Consider the following 23326-nt stretch of genomic DNA (forward strand, 5'->3'; position numbering starts at 1 on the left):
TATACAGTCAAATGTCTCCTCAAAACGCTCCGCGTACTTATCGCGCAGAAGCCGCGACACACCCAGGTACCTTTTAAGTCCATCTGCGGTAAATTTGAACCGTCCTCCAAGAAAAGAGAGCGAAAAAATAGAGAAAAGAGAGTTTTTCACTCTTGATAAAAAACTAATTGCCTTAGCTATTTGCCGGCATTTGGGTTTTGTAGAAGAGGTTTCAATGAACAAATTAATACTAAAGTTTGTTTTCTGCGGTTTCTATAACCATTATCGAAACCGCTTTGAAAATTAGAAATTTTAGATGCATTTGAGTATGGAAGCTGATCTCCAGGTTGAAAAATCCGATGAAGTATTCGTGAAACTTCAGAGTCAGCATATGGAAAAGTTACTTCCATTTCTCAGGAGGGCTTGTGAAAATTTTCTCTGCTGTACGAGGCTTAGAAGTACCATCAAAACCGATTTTTTTGAAGCAACCTTTGGCCACCCTAAATTTTACGTCGAGAAGCACGGTTGACCGATTTTTAAAACTCCCGCGAGTGTATTAATATATGCAAAACTCCGCCTCTGTAAACAATAGCGCGCAAGCCACTGCAATTAAGCATTGAAATTGACAACTGCACTGACAATACTGCCTTCGCAAGCTTTACCATTAACAGAATTCGGAAACGTAACCATTGGCAACGTTTATCACACCAGGTAAATCGTAACACTCTTCGTTTGCTGCAGCAACAGAAACAACAAGATCTTCTTAAAAATTTAGAATTCTGCCTTATAGACCATTGAGGAAAAGAAAAGAGCGGCAGCCATGATACAGAAGAATAAACTGAAACTATAACTGTTACACTATATCAAGGTAAACGTCTGTAGCAGCTTGTTCCGATGAAATTTCTCGCAGAGAATTCATCTCCTTTTTACAATCGGACGAACGTCACCCACCTGATCAAATATTATTCCTCTTAGCCTCTCCACCTCTTGCTTCAGCAGCACCACAATAAAATCATAATCGCGCGGATTTTTATTTGATAACACATCAAATTCCAGAAGAAGTAAACAAAGAAATGACCAGGAACTTGAGTTGTGTTGTCAAATAATGCAATCGTCACCCGAAAAAAAAAACTTACAGACTAAACAAAGAAGACCACGTCTACAAAGAAATCTATCATATAGTCAGAATTAAAATATGTTTGAGAAGCGAACCTAAAAGCTTTGTTCCTTTCTAACAACAAAGGGAAGCGTATTTCGTTTTTATAACAAAAAATAAAGCACATGGACGTTTCGTAAGCTGATCCAAACCGTAATAAATAAATTTCGATTATGGTGTGCTACGATTTAGTAAAAAGTCAAGCGAGTAACATGCAAATAAAGTTCTGCTGTATCTATTTGCGAACTTCGTAACAAATAACTTACTACCTTGCGTAAGGTAAGTGTGGTATTTTTTTTAACAATATTCTATTGTTTAAGCTTGTAACTGTTTTTTTTTTAACAATAGTAGTCTGATAGTATCATTTCCCTTTCGGCGTTAGGACTCAGTTCACTTTAGAACTACTTAACGATTTTTCTCGCTAGTTTAAAACTACGGTTACATACATACATATACATACATATACTTTATTGTATAAAGTGGGCTTTTCAGCTCAATAGAATAAAAAAAAAATATATAAATTAATTGAGAATGTAAATACAATAATATTATAATTACAAAATATATATCGATAATATAATATATCAACTTAATAAAACGTTTGCAAGATGACGTCTAAAATTCCTGGGGCATTTTAAATACTTAATGTTATCATTCAAGGAGTTCCAGAGTTTGGCTCCTCTGAAAGCAAAAGAGCGCTGCCCTGTTGACAGGCGACATAAAGGTATATCCAAAGCACCAGATGATCGAGTTTGTCTATTATGGACTTGAGAACGTGATTTAAACATATCAGCAAGATAGTCTGGAACAAGCTTGTTAATACATTTGTGCATCATAGTAGCGTCATTTAGAATGAGTTTCTCTCTAATAGGAAGCCATTTCAACGATCGCAACCCATCCGAAATATGGTCATACTTTCTTAGTCCCAGAATAATTCGCCCGGCAAAGTTTTGGACTTTTTGTAACTTGTCAATATTGCTGCTGTTGGTATTACTCCAGACAGTTGAACAATATTGGAGTGTACTAAAGACAAAAGAATTTATTACTAACAGAAGTGTTTTCCTATCCAGGAGGTGTTTGATTCTGTTAATTTCGTACAATTTAAAAAGGCATTTAGAGGCAATCTCGGTGATATGTTGGTTATAACTGAGGTGTGTGTCGAGAAGAACACCCAAGTCCTTAACGACAGGCACAGGTGTTATTTCCTTGTCAAAAAGTGTTATACTGAATGATGACAGTTTCTTTAAAAGTTGTGGTAATCCAACAGCTAGAACCTTAGTTTTGTCCGGATTAATCAAAGCGCTAACTGTTACGTTAACGTTTAACTTGTCCCCTTCGATCCTTGCTCGACAGAGCGGGCAGGTGCAAGGTCTCGAGCCAATGCTCTGTTTGGAGATCATCTCCAGAAGGCAGGTCTTACAAGCACTGTGCCCGCAAGGCATGGATACGGGCTGATTCATCAACTCCTTACTGGAATGAAATAGAACTGACAAAAAAATTGTAGTTTGTGCTAAAAAAAAAAAGTGCCAAAAATTTGAACTGCAATGCGTAACAAGTCAAAGCAAACGATGCCATAGTCCAAAGATGAAATCGTTTGGAGTAGCCGAGAAATTTTGCAGGTAGCTTTTTTTCGTTGTTGAGAATTTTTGATAGTAGCTTTTTATTGTTGTTGTTGTTCCAATTTGAATAACATCTTTCTTTAACAATATACTTGCCAGTCTAGTTCAAGTTCTGGTGGGTTAGGTTCAAATAAAACTACAACTATTTTTGCCTTCATAGAGCGTTTCTCGTTAATTCCTTCCTCGCAATGTTCCATTTAACTCGAAATTGAAATGCCAAAACTCGAACACCGAATGACTCAGAACTCCAAATTCAAAAAGGAAAAAAGTAATCTTACCATATCGGACATAGTAAGCTTTGGTCCAGGACATCTCCAGGCTCGGTTGCGACGTTAAAGGAACTTAGGCCAGACATTGAAGGTATAAATCGGAAAATCGACGTAAGGACTGCACACAGTAAATTTTCATCACCGGAGCAAAATGAAAATGACATGTCAAGTTAGTTATGGATTCTTAATAAACCTTTACTTGGGAATCATCACCATGGTGATATAATGTCGCATTTCCGTTAAGCCAATTAGCGCAAATGACCATGTCACGCCCCCGAGAATGAGATAATGCAAACAGTTTAGTAATAGCAGGTAGGAGATGAATAATTTTGCTATTTTATTTAAGAAAATAACAAAAACATAGTTGTCTGACAAGCCTCTGAGGAAGCTACAAAAGATGGTCATGAACAGAGAAGATGAGCTCGAGGTTTGGTTCAGCCAAATGAGGACTTTAACAACTCGAACAAAGATAGTTTCAAGTCAATGAACAATAAACAATTAACTTCAGTGACACATCCCTAAGAGAGTTTTATAAAGACAATTATACAATTGAAAATCAATAACATCATGTTTTAAGTAACTTTAAAAAAATGGACAATTTGAATCTTACATGTAAATCTGGTTGTTAGAGTTTAACATTAAAAATTTGGTTGTTGCAAGCTTTAATTCAATGTACAATGTTAAAATTTTAGACCTCTTAATCTGTGTTTAAAACCTAGATTGAGTAACAAAGTTTAAAAGAATCGTCCAACTGGTTGCATGAGGAAACCATTCAATAATTAATTGTTCTCTGTCCAAATGCTGTTTTAAAAAGTAGGATGTTTAGAAGGCGAGAGCTTCGAGTTGTCCTGTGAGATATATCTCCTCTGTTTTCAAAAAGTCCGGTGCATATGCAGTCATGCAATTTCAATCGGAACAACAAATTTTTCAACATCTCTTGGGCGGCGCTTAAAGTCTTATAAAATGCCAAAAAATAGTTATTAAAGCGGTCGACAAAGCCGGCGCTGTGGTCGTTTGGCGGGCCGACCTCAACAAAAGAGAAGCGTCAACTTTTTGAAACCTATTTTTATGCAAAACTTTAAAAAAATCTCACCTACAGAGAACAAAAACTGTCCAAAGCATTGCGAACGGCCTTCTAGCAAAACAAAAACTGCCACAAATTTAGGCCTAGTTCAAACGTCGATCTTTACATGTACTGAACCTAACGTTTCTATTAAGTACATGTAAAAATCGACGTTTGAATCAATTAGGATCGGCAGATTTGTATTCGGATCGACAGTGCCGTTCTATCCGACTCGGCTAGTCGGATAGAACGGTAAAAGATCGGCATTGATTCATACGTCGTACTTTACATGTACCGAACTTAATGCTTACATTATACATACGTTAAAATAATTATGTTTTACCCACAATTCAAGAAAGTTCGCTTACGTGCCATGCACGAAAGCCTTCGAACCATTCAAATAATATGGCGGGAAAGGAGGAAGGCTCGTGCTCCTCTTGTTTTCATTTTCCCACCAGCCAGAATTTCTTTTCAGTCGACGACACGAACGAACTGGACGAGGAACTGTGATGTTCCTTTGGGAAATAAGCAATAATAGAAGGCAAGCCAAATTCAAAACTCGTCTTCTCCTGGCAGCAAAGTTGTTTAATGCTAACTGCATCTTGAGTCGCCTTTTTCTACCCTCCTTAATCGCATTTGCAAGAAAAACAAGCTCTTCATTTCCACAAGTTGTGCTTCCCGCATTGTTTTCCGCCATTTTGGTAGGCATTAACCGCTGACTACAATGGAGTTATGTTCAGTTTTGCAATTAGGATCGACTAAATTCGGATCGACATTTGAATCAACTGCCGCTCTTAATTATTCGAGTCGACCCAAATTGCAATTAGGTTCGGTACATGTAAAGATCGACGTTTGAACTAGGCCTTAATCATCTTAAAAATCACAAACCCAACAACCCTGGACGACCCATCGTTTAATCCTGCAGTTGCCCCACCACACAGATCTCTACCTATTTATACTCTGGGAAAAGAGAAATCACATGGAGACATATCAGTCTGGCCTAAGCTATGTAACCTTTTTTTTAACTGAATGTAAAGCTTTGTCTCTGAGCAGATCTATAGGCTTCCTGACCATGAAAAACAAACTAAGGATATGGGGATGACGACGCTTCCATAACTTACACTCTGGTGGAAGTTTTGGGTGACAGAACCGCGCGAATGAGCGGCGAAGTAACGGAGAGAATGTGAAGAAATAAACTAACGCTCGGCCGCATAAATCTTCATTGAACGAAAAAAACCATTCAGTCACGCAAGCTATAGACATACAGAAATCCTTTTCAATTCAAGAAGTCATCATTTCAAACCTCCTTCCCTCTACCCGCCTCCACCACCCCCTTCCCCTCTTATTCCTTTTACCCTCCCCCCCTTATTCCTTTCTCCACCCCCCCCACCCCATACTAGGCACACGGCTGCAAATCATGTCCTCGCTAGCTTGGAAACAGGAAAAACCAAATATTTTTAAAAATTTTTCTCTCCGCCATAGTTTTTAATATTATCTCTTCCCCTTGATAGTCTTATATCGAGCATGATCTGCACTTCCCCCAGTAATTTCAATACTCCTCATTCAAAATTCAGTCATTTGAATCAAATCAATTATGCATTATGGTACTCTGTACTAACTCAATGGAAACAGTTTTCCCTGAGAGTCAATCGCTTCAGTAGGTAGTAACGACTGAAAAAATTCCCTATTATAAAACTTCCAATCATGCCTGGGATAGCTGTTGTGAGTATCCATGTCACACTTTGAACACACAAAAAAGGAAGGTCCACAATCTATACACTGAACACACTGCTGAAGGTCACAATTGCACACAGAGCACTTTACTGATGGCGGTAAAGCTTCTTTGGACAAAGCATCACTAAACAAAGTTTCTCTGAAGCCCTCCCAGTTTGTCTCTAAGCGTGTCTGCCTAGTTTGCCAGGTTATCCTTTTCAGTTTGGCATCTTGTTTGACAATATCTTCAGCTATTCCAAAGACCTCTTATAAAAGATTTTCTATCATGAAAGAAAAATAATTATTTTCCTTGTAAATGGTTCATCTGGTTTCCTTCTATTCTAAAATATAATATACTTTACATTATTCTCACAACATAGCAGTTTGATGAGAACATGTGAATAAGCGTATGTATAACTAGTTTTCATCCTATTGACTATTTTATTGGTGGACATGTACGCAACTTTACTTTATATCTTAAAGGTGTTTGGTGCATTGCCTAAAATGAGCTCATAACGACCTAATAAAGGTGGTAATAACAACAACAGTATTTCTTCCCTGCTTAAATAACCTCCTGGATAGTATAATGACAGCACATGATACAGCCAAGCAAGAAACTTAGGCAAATAAATAAAAATGTAAAATTTACAACACTGAATACTTGGTACTGTAAAATACATAATTTTACAAAATCTTTAACTTTCTTTTCCAGTCATTTTTACCTAAGCTTTTAGCCTGTTTTTATCATGATATCACAGAACAAATACAGATGCAAAAAATTAAAACTCAAAAACAAACAGTCACATACTGTTGAATCTTGCAGGTCTCCTATCATTTACTTTAAATATGGTCATGATGAAAGGAATCATAGTTTCCTCCTTGTTACTTGATTGGCTGACACTATGGATGTGTCCAAAGTACAAGTATTGAAAGCAACTGGAAAATTGAAATGATCTCGTAATTACATGTATGCACCTGAGCTTCTAGAGATGCAAAGTTCAAAGGAAATATAATGTAATAATATTAATTGAAGTGTTAAATGCAACCCTGCACTGTTCTCATTATGTAACTGATTTATGGCAGGGCTTGGTGTCATCTCTGTGGATAGGATCATAATGTTTGCCTGTAATTCTACCAGGGTTCAGGATATCCCCTGACGATGAACAGCTAGGCTTGTCCACCTGTGGAAAAGTGCACATGTTGTATGGTATCAACTTCCTGGTTACATGGTCGAACACTGTAACGCACAATAGTAAAAAGAACTGTAGGTGTATACTTTATTATTACCTGCAACTGTGAGCTTCTACTACCTTTTGACAAGCATAGGGGGATAGAGAAGTTTTTTTGGCTGGTGGGTTAGCATCAGGAAGACGTCCAGTAAAGATCTCAGGCTCCAGTTGTTTTGCCCTTCTCTTATTAGACCTCAGTGAGGTCTTATGGCCAGCTGAGCTCGGTTTCTTGTACGAGTCGTACGATTTGGGCACAAATTCACGAAAGCAGCTGATGTGCTGACGCTGCCTCTCAGGACTTCGTCCGTTCCACTTGGTGGGATCAACGTAAAAATGGTCGTACCCCGGGGAAAGACGGTATTTGCCCAAACCATGAATGGCTCTGGCTTCCTCCATGAGGAATTCTTTTCACTTCGTTTGAAGTTCTGCAGTCACCTCAGCAACTTTGTTTGGGATATCGCGTTCTCTACGCCTCACAGCAGGAAAAAAGAGATTTACGGAAAATTAAAGTTGCGTAAATCTGCGTAAAGTTCGTTAAGTAACTTTACGCCAGTATAATAATGCTCGTAAAGGTGCGTAAAGGTACATGTACATCATTAGATGTAAAGCTTTCGTAAAGGTAACTTAAAGCTGAAGAGCCAGATTTACATTCAATAGAAAGTTTGCGTAGAGTTAAACTTTACTAGACCAAAATTAGAGTTGTTGTAAAGCTGGCATAAATATGTCTAGACACACTTATGCTTGTTTACAAGTTACCTAAAGGTTGTGATGAACCATGCATTTCGCAAAACATGTAAAGCTTTCGTTAAACTGGCGCAAATGGCTTATTTTTTTTTTAACAAGGGATGTCTCGCAGCTCGTCGCAATCAATAAGTTTTACGTGTTATCTGATCTTCTCTCCAAGATGTAGGCCAATAGAAAACCTGAGTACGTAAGTAAGTAAGTTAGTAATAACTTTATTTAACTAGGGTGGAGACATTGATTACTGGTCACCCAGTAGTTTTCATAATGGCCCTCCTACAATTAAAGTACTAAAATGTATCGATTGAATAATTGACTACCTATATAATCTACAAACTAAAATTACATTAAGAACTACTATTAATACAATATTGATTGATTTACTACTAATGAAACTAAAAAGTTTTACGAATCTTAAAATGATCAAGAAAAGAAGTCATACTACGGTAAAAATTTAACTAAGTTATTTTTAAAATTAGTATGAGAGAGTGTCTTTGGTTCGGGATCAAGAGTTTTCCACAAACGGCAAGCGCTTGAGTGAAACGTTCTAAGGCCAGAGTTCCTTTTACAAGCTGGTGTTGTAATATTGTTATTAGAAGCGGATCTCGTGTTATAATTATGGGTGTTACTTTTATGTTCAATATATTTATTAAAATAAGAAGGCAATGTCCTTGATTTATTTTATGAAGCAAATAAAGCTTCCTTATACGTATGATATCATCTATAGGCAGCCAATGTAATTTGTTAAAAAGCTTGACTGAGTTTTCGTGAGTATCAGCATCTAAAATAAGCCTAGCACATCGTTTCTGTAGTCGTAAAACTCTTTGGAGATTACCAACAGTACAGTTGCCCCAGACCGTACAACAATACTCTAGTATTGGCTTGATGAGGGCATTGTATAACATTTTCCTGCAAGCAAAGGTTAAATAAACCTTTTCTCTTTTAAGGAGACATATTCTAGAATTTAACTTTTTAATCAAACAGTCAATGTGTAAGTTCCATGAAAGGTTTGAGTCAATGACAACTCTGAGCAGCTTTTCCCCTGCCGCTTCCTCTAATTTGATATTATCGATATAAATTTCCATTGTAGTCTCGCTGCTTTGGGATAGCCTTTGAACAGAACCAATCAGCAGGTGTTTGGTCTTCTTTGTGTTTGGTATCATCATGTTCAATTTAAACCAACTGTTGGCCTTGTCTAGACTATTATTAAGAGTGTTTTGAATATCTGTACAATTGGTTCCGCTCAACCAGATCGTTGTATCATCGGCATATATGTCGACTTCAGTGTTCTTTAACAGGAGGGGTAGATCATTCATATAGATAGAAAACAGAAGCGGACCTAAAATGGAACCTTGTGGTACCCCGACTTCAAGATGTAAAGGGCTAGACAACACACCGGAGACAGATACAACTTGTGTGCGGCCTGTTAAGTAAGATCTGAACCAGTCTAGTGTGTTTGTTGCAGTGTGGTATTTATCAAGTTTAGCAAGTAAAGTGTCATGGTTGACTAAGTCGAAGGCCTTGCTTAGGTCTAAAAAGACAGTACCAACGAGTTCACTGTTGTCCATGGCTTTCAACCAGTTGTCGGTAATATTAAGCAGAGCAGTTTCACATGAGTGATATGGGCGGTAAGCGGACTGGTTACTGTATAGTAGATTGTTCGAAGTTAGTACACCCATGAGTACACCCATGGTTAGGAAAAATGACTGAAAATAGTATCCTAACGTAAATATTTTCTATTTCTCAATAACTCAAAAATATTTTCCTATCAAGCCATCGCCGACTGTACTCTGTCTTCCATAAGGATACACGTAGTTTGCTCTGTAAATCATACGTCAACAGTGCAGATAGAAACACTATTTTCAACGATACAAGCTTTTATTTAGCAAATTTACTACTGCTTATGTAACTATTAACGTATGACATGTTGCACTGAGTTGGATAAGAACTTTTACAGCGCACGAAAAGGCTGAACGCAATACAATCGAGACATGTTAAAAGTTAAATGTTAATACTTAGATGTTTCAAGAAGGATTACGTCACAGAAACTGGTTTTCTGTGGAACCCTGCCATAACTTGAACACAGGTATGCAAGTCTAAAAGAATGTGAATAGCCACATTTTTGGGGTCCTTGCTGTACAGCCTCAAAATTATTGGTCAATGCTGTTGACATTATCTACGAATACGATTTGCTCTTCCACAAATGCAATCCTAAGATATTCAACTTGATAATCAGAACAGCCATTCAATGTAAGTGCAAGCAATATCAGAGTTAATGAAATGACCTAGGAATGGGGCTTATTACCAACTTATCTACCCCATTAATTTTCATCGAACAGCATGCAAATTTTTGTGCTACGCGCTGCACTGGCATAAATAGGGAAGGTCCACAGGGTTCATAAGCACACTGTTTCCAAACCTGGGTTGGTTTACCAAAATGTCCTTGGTCACAGTCAATTTTGTACCACCACACAACTGCAAATGCATGCTGACGGAATTCTCCATTGACTTTTACACTGTGCACTATGTAGAAGTTGACTATTCCTGGTCTTCTAGGAGCCAGAGGTATCAATAAAACCATCATCAACACTCCAAGAGGCCATAATTCTAGCTGATCTCAAGTTACGGCAGTCCAACTTTGATCCAAACTTTTCAGTGCCAAGCAGGACATTTGAAAACTTCCGTGCAACACTTGAAGAAAGTTCAATTTCTTCCCTAGGGTACAATGTCTTGTAACAGTCAAAACGTACCCTCAGCTCATCTGGATCCAATGCAAAATGCTTGAATGAGTTTGGAAGACTAACAAGTGTGAGGCCACTCCACTGAAAGTCCCCCAAACTCAAACAATAGGCACTGTTAAATAGTTTGGTGGCATTTTCTACCACCAAGTTCTCAGATAAATCATGACTTCCATTTTGGGCAAAAAATGGCAAAAAATGTTCTTGGAATTCATTTGGAAATTTTAAATCCCAAACAAACTGTCCAGCCTTAAGTTTGCGCATTAGTTGTATCTCCACAGACCTTCCATTCACTTGCATTGTACCAAGAATTCCATTGAAACGTTCAAAGCTGAAACACCAAAATGCATGCACTGGTCTGCAATAAATGACACATTCCTTTAAGTGGCAGCGAAGGTGCATATTTGGTGTCACAGCTTTTTTGCCATACAGCTTTTCAAATCTTTCGCTGAACTTGACAAATAGCATATCAGCTTTTATAATGTTTGTCTTGGACAGAACTGGAGTACAAAGATACTGGCAAGCAAGAAAAAATGTCTGCCAACATCTTAAATGAGTTTCTGGTAAAAGATCTTTCAGACAAAATATGGAATTAATCAATATCCAGTTCTTCCACTGAGATGCCATGTAGCCACCATAATTTGATGCTATTCTGTGCGGCAATCGTCCAATTCCAGTTCCAACATCAAAAGAATTAATCCTATCTTCTAAGAATTTAAGGTCTTTCTTTGATAATAGATTTTTCTCAATCCACAGTTTGAAAACATGCTTTGCAGTCCCCAAAAACAAATTATGCATGGGATCAATTGCAGTAAACCTTAGTGGATTAAAGTTTTCAAGTTGTAACAGAGAACTGTAATAGACCCCGTATTTTGTTGCTAATGTCTCATGCTTACTTTGGCTTGTGCTTCAGTCCGAATCCGTTGGTGGAGAGGTGTCCTTCGATACCAAGACTTGGTCTTGCTGACATGATAAGGGAGTCCTTGAATTGTTGCGACCTTGTTTTTCGAAGCCATTCGTGAAAAGCAGGAGCTGCTTTTTCCCAGACATTTTTGAGACTTTCAAGTTTGACATCAAAATCGTCTTCATCGTCTGCGTCCGCTGGTTCACTTTGAGGGAGTGCATCACTTGGACATTCATAGATATCCGCCATTATTTTTTGTTTTGACCACTGGTTACATCCGACGGATTGCAACTTAAATGCATCTCGTTCCTGCATGTGTTGGGTGCAGTAAAGGGTCTTGGTATCTCAAAAGATATCTGTGAAGCCACTTGAAGCCACTAAATCGTGCATTTTTTTTGCGTAAAAATGCACGATTTCTGCGTTAACGTGATCCCTGCATTGGAATGGTTTGGAGACTGAACGCCAAAACTTCTGCTTCACTGCACACGTCCTGTTGGTTGTTGCTTACATAGGCTTTCTTTGAGGCATACTTCCTATTACGATCACTTTGGGGCCAGTGACTGTTTCACTCATAGTTTGTTCTTTTTTCTTTGCAATATTGTTGTACACTCTGTCCGTGGACATCCCCTTTTGTAGCATATCATCGATTTCCTTGAGTAACTTTGTATCTTTACGGTAGTTATGGACCTTGTTGCGTTCCCGTGACGAGATAGAACGAAGTCTTCCGGTCCCAGGTGTTCTCCTGCCCAGCGATACATCACTAGATAGTGTGATTTCGGCTCATGGTCGTCGCATGCCCTGACAGTGGCAATCGTGCGGGAAAAAGCTGGATTGTTCTTGCTTATACGGTAACGGCGGACCAGCTCATAAATTTCTCTTGCAGAAACGTAACGTCGTGTGTAAATTTTGGCTTTCCTAACACTTACATCCACGTACCATTTTCGTTCTTATGGGCTGTTGTGGAACCCAATACATTGTACGTGAACTGCTCCTTCGCGCTGCCTTTAGAAATGCAGGCGCCGTTGTCGTCAGCCTCCGCAGTCGAGACAGGGATTTCTTGCATATCTAACGTGAAGATCTTGTTCTCGCGTATCTCAGAGGGCTTCTGTTTGAGTTGAAATTCTTTTGGGTTTTGCAGGAGGATGTTGAGTATTGTCAAGTTATCAGCATCGTGTTTACCAGAAGAAACAAACTTCCCTTCTTGTCTGAAGTAAAAGAAAGAAATTGTGAAGTTCATACTCCAGGTATACCACATATTATAAAATAGTGTTTGAAACAAAAAAGAATGTGAAATACTGTAACTTTAATTAATTTTTTATGTTCAGTTTCTGGCGCCAAAAAGAGGCAGACACATGGATGGCTTAATTCAGAATGTTTTCAACCTTTTAAAAGGAGAAAACGTAAAGTTTTGACGTGCAGCTCGATTCTTAGAATACAATTTATTTTGAAAGAGAGGACTGAACTTGCTAAAAATTCAGCAGATTTTCAAGAATTTCCGAATGGAATAAAGGTTATTTACATAAATTCCATTTTTTCCTTTTGTTTTTGAGTTATTGTACGTAGTAAGTTATTGTAGTAATCATATTATTAGATTATCAATAACATTATTAATATCTGTAGAGTTAAAACTATTTATACTACGATAATAGCAATATTATCATTATCATCATTGTTATTATTATTTGACAATAAAAATCTGCGATAAAATCTTATAAAGCATAACACGACGTTTCGACGTTTCCAGAACGTCATTATCAAGTAAACTAAAATAATAAAATCGAGTACATATATAATGAAGCGGTGAATAAATTACAAAGCGTTAAAAGTTAAACAAAGAGTTTGGCCCTAATGGAATCGCTCTGGGTGTTTAAATTGGGCCTTATTGTTCTTATGTACAACATTTCATAAACAAGACAATCCCATTTCGTGCCACATTTTTTAAGCATTCTAAACTGGCTCTCATTGAGTAAGTCAATGTTCCCATGGGCATCTCTCAGGTGGCGACCAATGGCAGAGTATCGATGATCAGCAATGCGCATTGCATCGCAATTTCTTTAGTTTGGGGCTGATGGGGCATAACAAACGCTTTTTGTGGGCAGGGGTAGGTGCTCCGGGCTCCACGCATGATTCCACCCTTTTGCAATCCTGTCCTATTTTCCATGCATTTGAAGAAGGGGAAGTGTTGCCCAGTAAATCGTTACATCTCACTGAGCATGGAGAAATCCCCTTTGTGACTGTGGGCGACAGTGCTTTTCCATCTCGTGTATGGCTAATGAAAGCTTTTCCTGACACTACTGGAGATCCAGCAGAAATTAATTTTAACAAAAAGTTAAGATCTGCTCGAGTTGTGTCTGAACACGCATACGGGATGCTTAAAGGGCGATGGCGACTGCTTTACAAAAAAGTGGATTGCAATAAGAAAAACATAAAGCGTATCATTATGTGTGGCATAACATTACATAACATTTGTATACACGTGAATGATCCATGCAAGAGGCGGTGGAGGTTGGACGTGCAAGAGCTTAACCTCATTCGTGGAAGACGCCATGGTATCCGTGATAAAAATGAAGTTCGAAGAATCAGGAAGAAGGTAGTTGACTGGCTGTGGTCGTTATCATAGACATGGCAACCATTCTAACAGTTTTAAGTATCACTTTATTCACATGGATGTTGTAGTTCAAACCAGGAATAAGTTCATTCAAAGGTTAATCTCTATGTTTATGTTGTTGTTAACTAAGTAAGGATACATTCCTTATTCTTTTGTTAATAAATGTTAAGACTGAAAACTAACATTTGCCAATATAGCATGTAAATGGTGCTACCTGTAACACTTCAGTAATTTACAGTGTTTGAAGTTTCACAATGAGATATTTCAGTGCATGATTTAGTGTTCAGCAGGAATTGTAAATGTATAAAATCTTTGTGGTTAAGTGATATCCAGAAATATTCAAGGGTGAGTTAATTGTTAGCAATATTTATCAAGACCTTAATGATTTATCTGGAGATCACAAAACCTCTCAGCTGAAACTGGTTTTTATTAAACATTGTTGCCAAGAAAAATTGTGAACATAATATCCATTTATCACTGATTGAAATTAACTTACCCTGGACACTATGAAGTGGAGAAATCATTCATTGTCTTTTTGCATTAGCAAACATCAAGAACTATCTTCAGCTCCCAGAAAGGAGTTTAAAAGCTCAGTGATCAACAATATTGCTAAACTGGAATAAGGCTTTATTCAAATGGAATTTCAAGTTTTAATGGAACAGTAGTTTACCTTAAATGAGTGAAAACCTTCCCCTCTAAAACAGGTAAAAGTTAGAAGCCATGTTCGTCTTTACCTAGAAAGCTACTCAAGCGTAGTGCTAGAATTGTTTACAATACCTGGTAGAACATTTGTAACACAACTTGTGAATGATCAATAAAGTTCCTTTTATAAGTAGGAGTTGGAAAAACAGTCCTTTTAATATAGCAATCTTATCATTAAACTTGCAAGCTAGTTTTTTCTGTAGCAAAGGTAAATTAAAAAAAGTTAACAAGGTAATGAAGTAACAGTGACGTATACTGTAAAAGCTCACTTGGAGTTGGTTTACTTAATTTAACTGAGTGTAGTCAGATGTGCCACCAGGGCTTGTTGAAGAATAGTAACCTTTGGAATCAGTCTCTGAAGGCATACTATACAAGCCATGCTGAGGAGAGACATATGGTGTTGCAGATGTAAAGGCCAGCAAGGATGGATTGTGGGGTCTCTGTTCCTGGAAGGGGTAATACTGCTGTGAGGTCAGTGGTAGGCTTTGACTAGGGGCCTTTTGCAAAACCAACTGCATTATCACTCGTTCATGTCGCCTATTTGCTTCTGCCTGTTCTTGTTGAAATTTCAAGAACATTTCATCACGTTTTCGGTCTGCTTCCAAAATCCTGTTCAACCTTTCATCTTGAGCGTGGTTTACACTCTGCGAATATGTTTCCATGGTGATTTTAGATATATGAAAATTCACATATTTGCACTGTATTTTAATTATAGTAATTCAGGCCCGTACGGGACAAATAAACATCACTCGGATGTTTATTTGTACCCAATTCATTGACCAGCTCCCAGTTGGCTTGTTAGCTCAATTGGTAGAGCGCTGCACCGGTATCGCAGAGGTCATGGGTTCAAATCCCGTACGGGCCTGAAATTTTTTTTTCAGGTCCTACTTACAACTACTAGTTTCAGTAGTGTTCTCAGCTGCGAGGATCTTCTAATTTCATGTTTCCATGGTTTTACACAGCTGAAGTACTGCCGCTGTCTGGGTCTTAGGTTTTATGTCCTGCTTAGGATGCAGTCCTATCTTGGGCTTTTTAGACACTTTTTTCTCCTTTTTCATTTCCTCCTTATTGCTTTCATCTTCATTAGCCTTTCTTTTGTCACCGCCATGATGTACCTCAAGCTTGTTGTCACCTTCAGGGACTGAGAGTGATGTTGTTGATCTTTCCTCACTGCTTTCATCACTGCTAGAGGAGTGATCCATTTCTTCTTCTCCAGAGCTTGCATGCACTGATAAAACAGAGGTAAAAGACCTTTCTTCAGCTATGTCGCCAGCAGAACAAGCTACATCGGTAAATTCATCCACCCCCTCTGTAAAAACAGGATTAAGAGTATCGTACCACCTTGTACATTCTGTTTCTTTCGATGAAAGCCCATTACCAATGTAAATATATAAAATATATTTTGACCTTAACTGTTCAACTGTAAACCCTTTGACTTTCATCTTTCTTGCCTCAAATTCCTTCTTCAATGCTTCTTGAATTTCTTCAAATATCTTTACGTTTGAGGACTTCTTCAGCGCCAAACGTTCCAGTACTGTAGCCCACCCAACGGTGTAATCACTTCCTCTGTATTGTGGGTCAATTGTTTCCTGGCAGCCCAAATTACATAGTCATTATTTTCATGAGAAAACTCGTACTGGCTTTTGCCTCGAACGATTTTGGAAAATAATTATTTGGACTTTACATTGAAGGAGGATTTTTCAGTCAACTAGCCTGTTTTCTTGAGATTTCGGACCAATATAGCTACAAGAAATAGCCCAACAAACTTGGATTGTAGACTCTATGCGTTCTTTAGCGGGAGATTGGTTTGTTTTAGAATGATTAGGGAGATTAAAGTGTCTAGCCACTGGTTTGGATGCGTCCTTGTCATTTCTTTCTACCTAGCCGTCTTCTTGTTTCACCAAGGTATAACTTATTGCAATAAGTGCAAGTTATGCAGTAAATGACATTGGCGGAGGTACACCCAAAGTGATCAGTGTTTTTGATGGATCTCTTAGGTACCGACACTTTCTCCACGTTATGAATGAAAGACAAGTTTGTGTAGTGTCTAAAAATGAAGAAGTATGCCACAAAAGGCAGCCACGAAGGCGAACAACAACAGTACACACAGTACACGTTTCTTTAATAATCTTCCCGCGCTCACACTTTCCCGGATGTATACTTTTACATAAACAACCGCTGTCCTAGTATACTACATTCCCTCTCTTTCTTCGCTCAGATGGTTGACCTCGAAAGACAGAAACATAACAAACTTCCACTTTGTTTAGATACCGTAAAAGTTCAATTCGATTCCAAATGTTCAAGACAAAAATCACGCTAAACATAAACATAGCCTTGGCCGTTCAGCTTATAAAACAACGTTTCAATGTCACTCATGTAATAACAACGAACAGTAATATGAAAATGCCAATGTCACTAGTTTTAGTACAGAACGTAGTCACTCAGAGCCTTTGGACGGCTCGTAATTCTGCCGGATCTTCTCACATGCGGCTCAGCTGTAGGTACAGTAGAAGGTACATCTTCTGGTGGTGATTCAGCCATTGGTACTTGATCCTCTGCCACAGGTGGCGTCTCAAATGACTTAGGTTCAGTCCGTGGTTTAGCGTCCTGTTGTGGCGTTTCCTGTTCTTCTGGATCTGGCATATTAAAGGACTTAATATGCTGAAGGCTGCGTTTGTACTGGACACCTTGAGGCGATCGCAACACCACCTGGTCCCCATAACGAGATATCACCTGATATGGTTCCTTCTCATAGCAAGGTGACAGCTTATTTTCTTTCTTCTTCTCAAGCAGAACACTGTCTCCTTCTTTCACATTTCGATCTCTGGCATGGAACTTCTTGTCCACATAGTCCTTGTTAAACTGCTTTCTCTGATTGTCCCGATCACGAACGGCTTGGTCGCTCACTTCTAGCTCCTCCTCTTCAACGTTGACTAGCTCAGGCATTTTAGTTGTTAGCTTTCTCCTAAACAATAACTCGGCGGGACTCTTTCCTGTGGTTGAATGTGGCGTGGACCTGTACGCCAAAAGAAACCCGTTTAGCTCCTCTCTCCAATTCTGTCCTTCTGCATGGGCTGCTCTCATGGACTTAAGAAGCAACCTGTTTTGCCTCTCTACCTCGCCATTAGCTCTTGGCCATAGAGGTGTTGTGTAACGGTGTTCAATCCCCATTTCATTCAGGTAATCTTCTACTTCTTTGGATACAAGATTTGAGCCATTGTCGGTACGCAGACCTTTAGGCAACCCATGTCTTGCAAATTGGGCATCCAAGCAATGAATGATGGTTTTGCTGGAAGTTGTTCGGATAACATCAACTTCTATCCACCGGCTGTAATAATCAACGAGAACTAACAAGTGTTCTCCAGTAGGTAACGGACCCATTAGATCCACAGCTACTTCTTCCCATGGTTTGTTGGGTAACGGTGTTGACTTCAATGGTGGGGGTGGAACGTTCTTTGTAACCATCTGGCACCCGTAACACTCTGCACATCTTTTCTCGGCATCACGATCCATAGCAGGCCACCAGACTTTTGTTCTAAGTCTCTCCTTTGTCTTTGTGACTCCTTGGTGCCCCTCGTGTGCCAAACTAACGACTCTCTTGCGAAGTGCTTGGGGTATAACAATTCTTGTCCCCCGGAGAATTACATGGCCAATAAAAGTCAACTCATTGCGCACTGGCAAATACTGCTTTGGGGCATTGTCCCATTTCCCTTCGATGAGACAATTTCTGAGTGCTTGCAACTCAGAGTCTTGTGCTGAGACTTGTTCAATCTCTTTGATTCTCAATGCAGCGGGGACAGCATGTAGAGCTATCGCGCGTACATATCCATCATCTTCCGCGGAATTGTCTGACGCCGGTATCTTCGTCAGTCGGGAAAGGGCATCTGCGATGTTTTTTCTTGAAGGCACATAGCAAACTTGATAGTTGTACGGTTGTAAACGCAGAACCCAGCGCTCTATTCTGGCCGAAGGTTTAGACTTCCTGGAATAGATGACTTTAAGTGCTTCATGGTCTGTCACCAGATCAAACTGTGGAAGCCCGTACAAGTAGAGGTGGAAGCGTTCACAAGCCCAGACTAAGGCTAGTGCTTCCTTTTCTGTCTGACTATAACGACGCTCCACTTGACTCAAACTACGACTAGCATAACAGATGGCACGGCTTTCCCCATTCTTTTCTTGCACCAGCACGGCGCCAAGTCCAACAGGACTTGCATCAGCAATAACACGGGTGGGTGTGTCCTTATCGAAGTAAGCTAGGACTGGTGCCCTTGCAACTTGACTCTTCAATCTCTGAAACGACTGCTCCTGCTCCTTGCCCCAAACGAACGGTTCCCCTTTTCTTGCAAGTTTTCTGAGGGGATCAGCAGTGGTAGCAAAATCGGGTATAAACCTGGCACTGAATCCAACGAGCCCCAAGAAGCTACGGACTTCTGAGGGTGTCTGAGGCTGACTTGCCTCTGCAACTGCTCTGACTTTTTCCTCCGTTGGGCCGATGCCATGCTTACTCAGCAAAAGACCCATGAATACCACTTTAGTCATTCGGAAAGTGCATTTTTCAGCATTCAAAGTCAGCTGCTTCTCACTAAGACGTTGCAACACACTGTGTAAGTTCTTATCATGTTCTTCAGTGTCTCGACCATGAACGATAAGATCATCTGCTATGTTTGACACCCCTTGTAGACCTGCCATTGACTGGGTGATGATATGCTGGTACTTCTCTGGTGCGGCATTTACACCGAAACTCAAACGTTTGTAGCGGAATATACCATCATGGGTGGCAAAAGCAGTGATATCCCTTGAATCAGGATCCAGCTCAATTTGGTGAAAACCCCACCTTAAATCTAACTTCGAGAAAACACCACTCCCATTAAGACTTTCAAGGACTTCATCTATGGTTGGTATGGGCAATCTTTCCCGAATAATGGCCTCGTTGGCTCTCCGCATGTCGACACACAACCTTATGTCCCCGGACGGTTTAGGAGCAACAACGACTGGGCTTACCCACACCGTAGGCCCCTCGACTTTCTCAATTATGTCCTTTTCAAGGAGTTCGTTAACCTTGGCAGTTACTTTGTCCTTTACAGAAAAAGGTACTCGTCGCATTTTTTGAACGACTGGAGTTACACTGGGGTCAATGTGTAGCTTCAACTGATAATCGTTAAGCTTTCCAATTCCCTGGAATACACTGGGGTATTTTGCTTTGAGTCCTCCCACGAAGGTACCATCAACAGTGTTACAGTCTCCTGTCCCAAGAGTTCCCGAGAGATCCACACGAAGGATTCCAAGATCTGTGGCGGACGAATATCCCAGCAAACAACGCCCGGATTCAACAACAATGAAATCTGCCACAACCTTTGCTTTGGGTACGGAAACTTCTGTCTGAAACTGGCCCTCAATTTTAAGCTCTCGACCCCCATAAGCATACAATCTCTTCAGACAAGGTTTTAATTCAATCTTGAGCCCCTGATACTTAAGTTCCTGCAGTGTATCTTTACTAATGAGGTTACTTGCGGAACCTGAATCAATCAACACATCTCTGCTGATTCCACCAATCTTCACTGAGATAACGGGTTCAGAGGAATTTGACATAGCACATGTCTGTTCTTCTATAGTAAAAGCAAAACTGTCATCCTCACCTGACTCGTTACAATGACCCTCAACATGATTTGCCTGTCTCCCCTTACCATGACGCTTCTGTCTGCCTCCCCGTTGTTGGTTGTTACCTTGTTTTCCAGGCTTCGAGTTCCTTCCCCCTTTGCAACAGCTGGCATAATGACCATATTTACCACACTTGCTGCACTTGCGACCTCGGGCGGGACAATTTGTACTTTGGGCAAAATGACCTTCTTTACCACAGTTGAAACAAACGCTTTTCCCTTTGTCTCCACGCCCAGGACGTTCTTCAACTGCATGAGTACCTGCTCCAGGTTCTTGGTTTGGCATGACCATTTGACCTGCCTGCTCGTGTGAGGCTTCCCACTTTCGAACTTTATCCATTGCTGCTTGCAGAGTAATATTGACGACTTCCAATAGCTTCTTCTTTAGCTCAACATTAGGCAACTTTTCAATCAATTGATCCCGTAAATTTTCTTCCAAAGTTGGACCAAAATTACAATGACGAGCTTGTTTACGTAAACGAACCATGAACTTATCGGCGGTCTCTCCCTTTGTCGGCGTAAGTTGACGAAAGACATGACGCTCGTACGGTACATTGTCCTCGGCTCGAAAATGAGCATCCAACTTTCGCAGACACACCACATACTCATTATCCTCGTTAGCATTCAGTGGTCCAGGATCTGGAATATCTTCGTAAATATCTTGTACTTCCATACCTGCTAAATGAAGTAACTGAGCTGTTTTCCGAGAAGGATTCGTAATTCCCTTGCCATCGATGTAATACTGATACGATCGTTTCCACTGTCGCCATCGTTCCGCGACCTGAGAGGAAGACCCTGTTAAATCTAGAGGTGGAAGCGCCCTTTCTACTGAATTCGCCATCCTCGTCGCCAATTTGTAGTGTCTAAAAATGAAGAAGTATGCCACAAAAGGCAGCCACGAAGGCGAACAACAACAGTACACACAGTACACGTTTCTTTAATAATCTTCCCGCGCTCACACTTTCCCGGATGTATACTTTTACATAAACAACCGCTGTCCTAGTATACTACAGTTTGGCATCGTGAGCGAGTGCATTTGAAAGTTCCAGATTGGTCATTGGTTTGAAACGAACTTCTGACCAAAAAGTTACCTTTGAATGAAATTAGTGGAGGTTGCAAAAAGATAGTACCAGTCTCTGAATCGTTTTGGAATAATTTAAAGTTTTTAAGAATGATAGATTTAACTGCGTGGTTGTGAAGGTGAAATTTGAGAGTGAATGGAATGCGGTCATTCAGATTCACTTCAGATTCCAAAGTCTAAATGGACTCCCCAAGGAGCCAGTTCACATCTTTAGTTTTTTCATCCAAAAATGTCGCCACGATATCAACAAACTTAAATTCAATCGCAACACCAAATTTTCCAATGACATGGACAAGTGAAAAGCTCTACCGACTTTCATAAGTTGTCCTGGACGAGTCATAAGTCATCTTATAAGTTGTTTCTTTCCATTTCAAACTTTTTTGGTTGATGTGCTATTGGGAGCTCCGTAGGATTAGCTAACCATAAATGCGTATTTTTTTTAAGGTTTCTGAGCTTTTGCAGGCGGTAACAAGAGCTTTTACAAGTGGTAACAGGAGAATGTGAAATTGCGCGAGAGAATCATTTGATAACTAACTACTTAATAAGCGAGAGTGAGGTCGTCACGGAAAAATCTCAAACTAAGGCATGGCTCGGTAAATGTTGTAAGGCAGAGGTTTGAGATTTTCCCTATAACGACTGAACTGTCGAGGTTATTATGTTGTTTATTATATGGCTTACAAACTGAAGAAATGAAAAATTTATTCAAAGGGAAGTCGTTAGTTTACGTCCGGCGATGTCAGTTTCAAAGTTCAATTCCAACTTTCTTGCTGTGCTTGAGATTAATTGACATGTTCTCAGCCAATGAGCATGCTGAAATATTTGTACGTGTGATATTAGGCCCGAAATCGTACGAGTGATTTCAAAATCGAACGAGCGCGCAGCGTGAATTTGACTTAAAAATACAAGTGTAATTTCAGACCAAAATTGCGCGGAACAAAGTTCAGTTACCACTTTATTACATCTCTTTTGAAATCGCAAAATTAAGTCGCTCAGATGCTGGATTTGTTAACCCGTTCAACTACTTTATTGATCCAGGATTGAGCTGGTTTGTAAATTTCAAAAGTGTATTTCACTCTCCTTAAAATTGATCGTTTAGTGTGCGATTCGTGAATAAATCGCCTCGGTGAGAGCCAGTCAGATTGCAAGGTTTACCAGTGATTTCAAAATTGATTTAATAGAGAACTAAACCAGCACTGATTTCACACCAGTATCAATCTTGCGAGCCTTTAAATTGTTGTTAAAAGCTTTTTTTTATCTTTAATGAATGGTTTTGTTCTTGATTTTTATTAGGTATCTTTTACATTACCATAATGTTCTTCTCGCTTGTAGTGAAAGGAGTTTTGCGGTTTCAGAACAGAAAGTAACCTCCATGCCAGTGTTATAGCAGAGAATTAGTTTTAAGTCAACATTGTAGAATCTTTTTGGTGAAATATAATTCTAGTTGTGACTGTGTCATTGCTGTGTTATCTATAATTGGTGTTCTGATGGCAAGAAACAAAGCGTATAAAAGTGGACGACCGCAAAATAATTTCAGTCTTTAATTTATACATGATCCGTCGAGGACTCTTCGTTTTTCACCTATTATTCTGTTGTTTTTCAAATCTATTTTCTGTTGAAGGAGACCAGAATTAATATGAGTGATTTCCTTAGAATTTTTCTTAGATAGTATTAAATGATTGCTGCAGAGTTATTTAAGTTCAATGACTGTGTAGAAGGTGAAATAAAAGCTGTGTTTGTGGTCAGTTTCCTACCGAAATGTGTGACTGGTTTGTCTTCAGGAAGCCCAATTGGAAGCTTTAACATCCCCATCCCTCCCCCCCCTCGAACAACACACGGCATTTTAACCGGAAGTGTCAAGGCTCTCCAG

The 23326-nt window shown here is 39.5% G+C and overlaps 1 protein-coding gene and 1 pseudogene across 1 annotated transcript; both read right to left on the reverse strand.

Annotated features, from left to right (window-relative positions):
* Nucleotides 1-1719: 1719 nt before the first annotated feature.
* LOC136277573 (uncharacterized) lies at nt 1720-2577 on the reverse strand. The gene has a single exon (XM_066159948.1). The coding sequence runs from the start codon at nt 2575-2577 to the stop codon at nt 1720-1722; it is 858 nt and encodes a 285-aa protein (XP_066016045.1).
* A 7464-nt stretch (nt 2578-10041) lies between these two features.
* LOC136277574 (uncharacterized) lies at nt 10042-11395 on the reverse strand (annotated as a pseudogene).
* Nucleotides 11396-23326: the final 11931 nt, after the last annotated feature.

Source organism: Pocillopora verrucosa, chromosome 13 (genome assembly GCF_036669915.1).
Source record: "Pocillopora verrucosa isolate sample1 chromosome 13, ASM3666991v2, whole genome shotgun sequence".
NCBI lineage: Eukaryota > Metazoa > Cnidaria > Anthozoa > Scleractinia > Pocilloporidae > Pocillopora > Pocillopora verrucosa.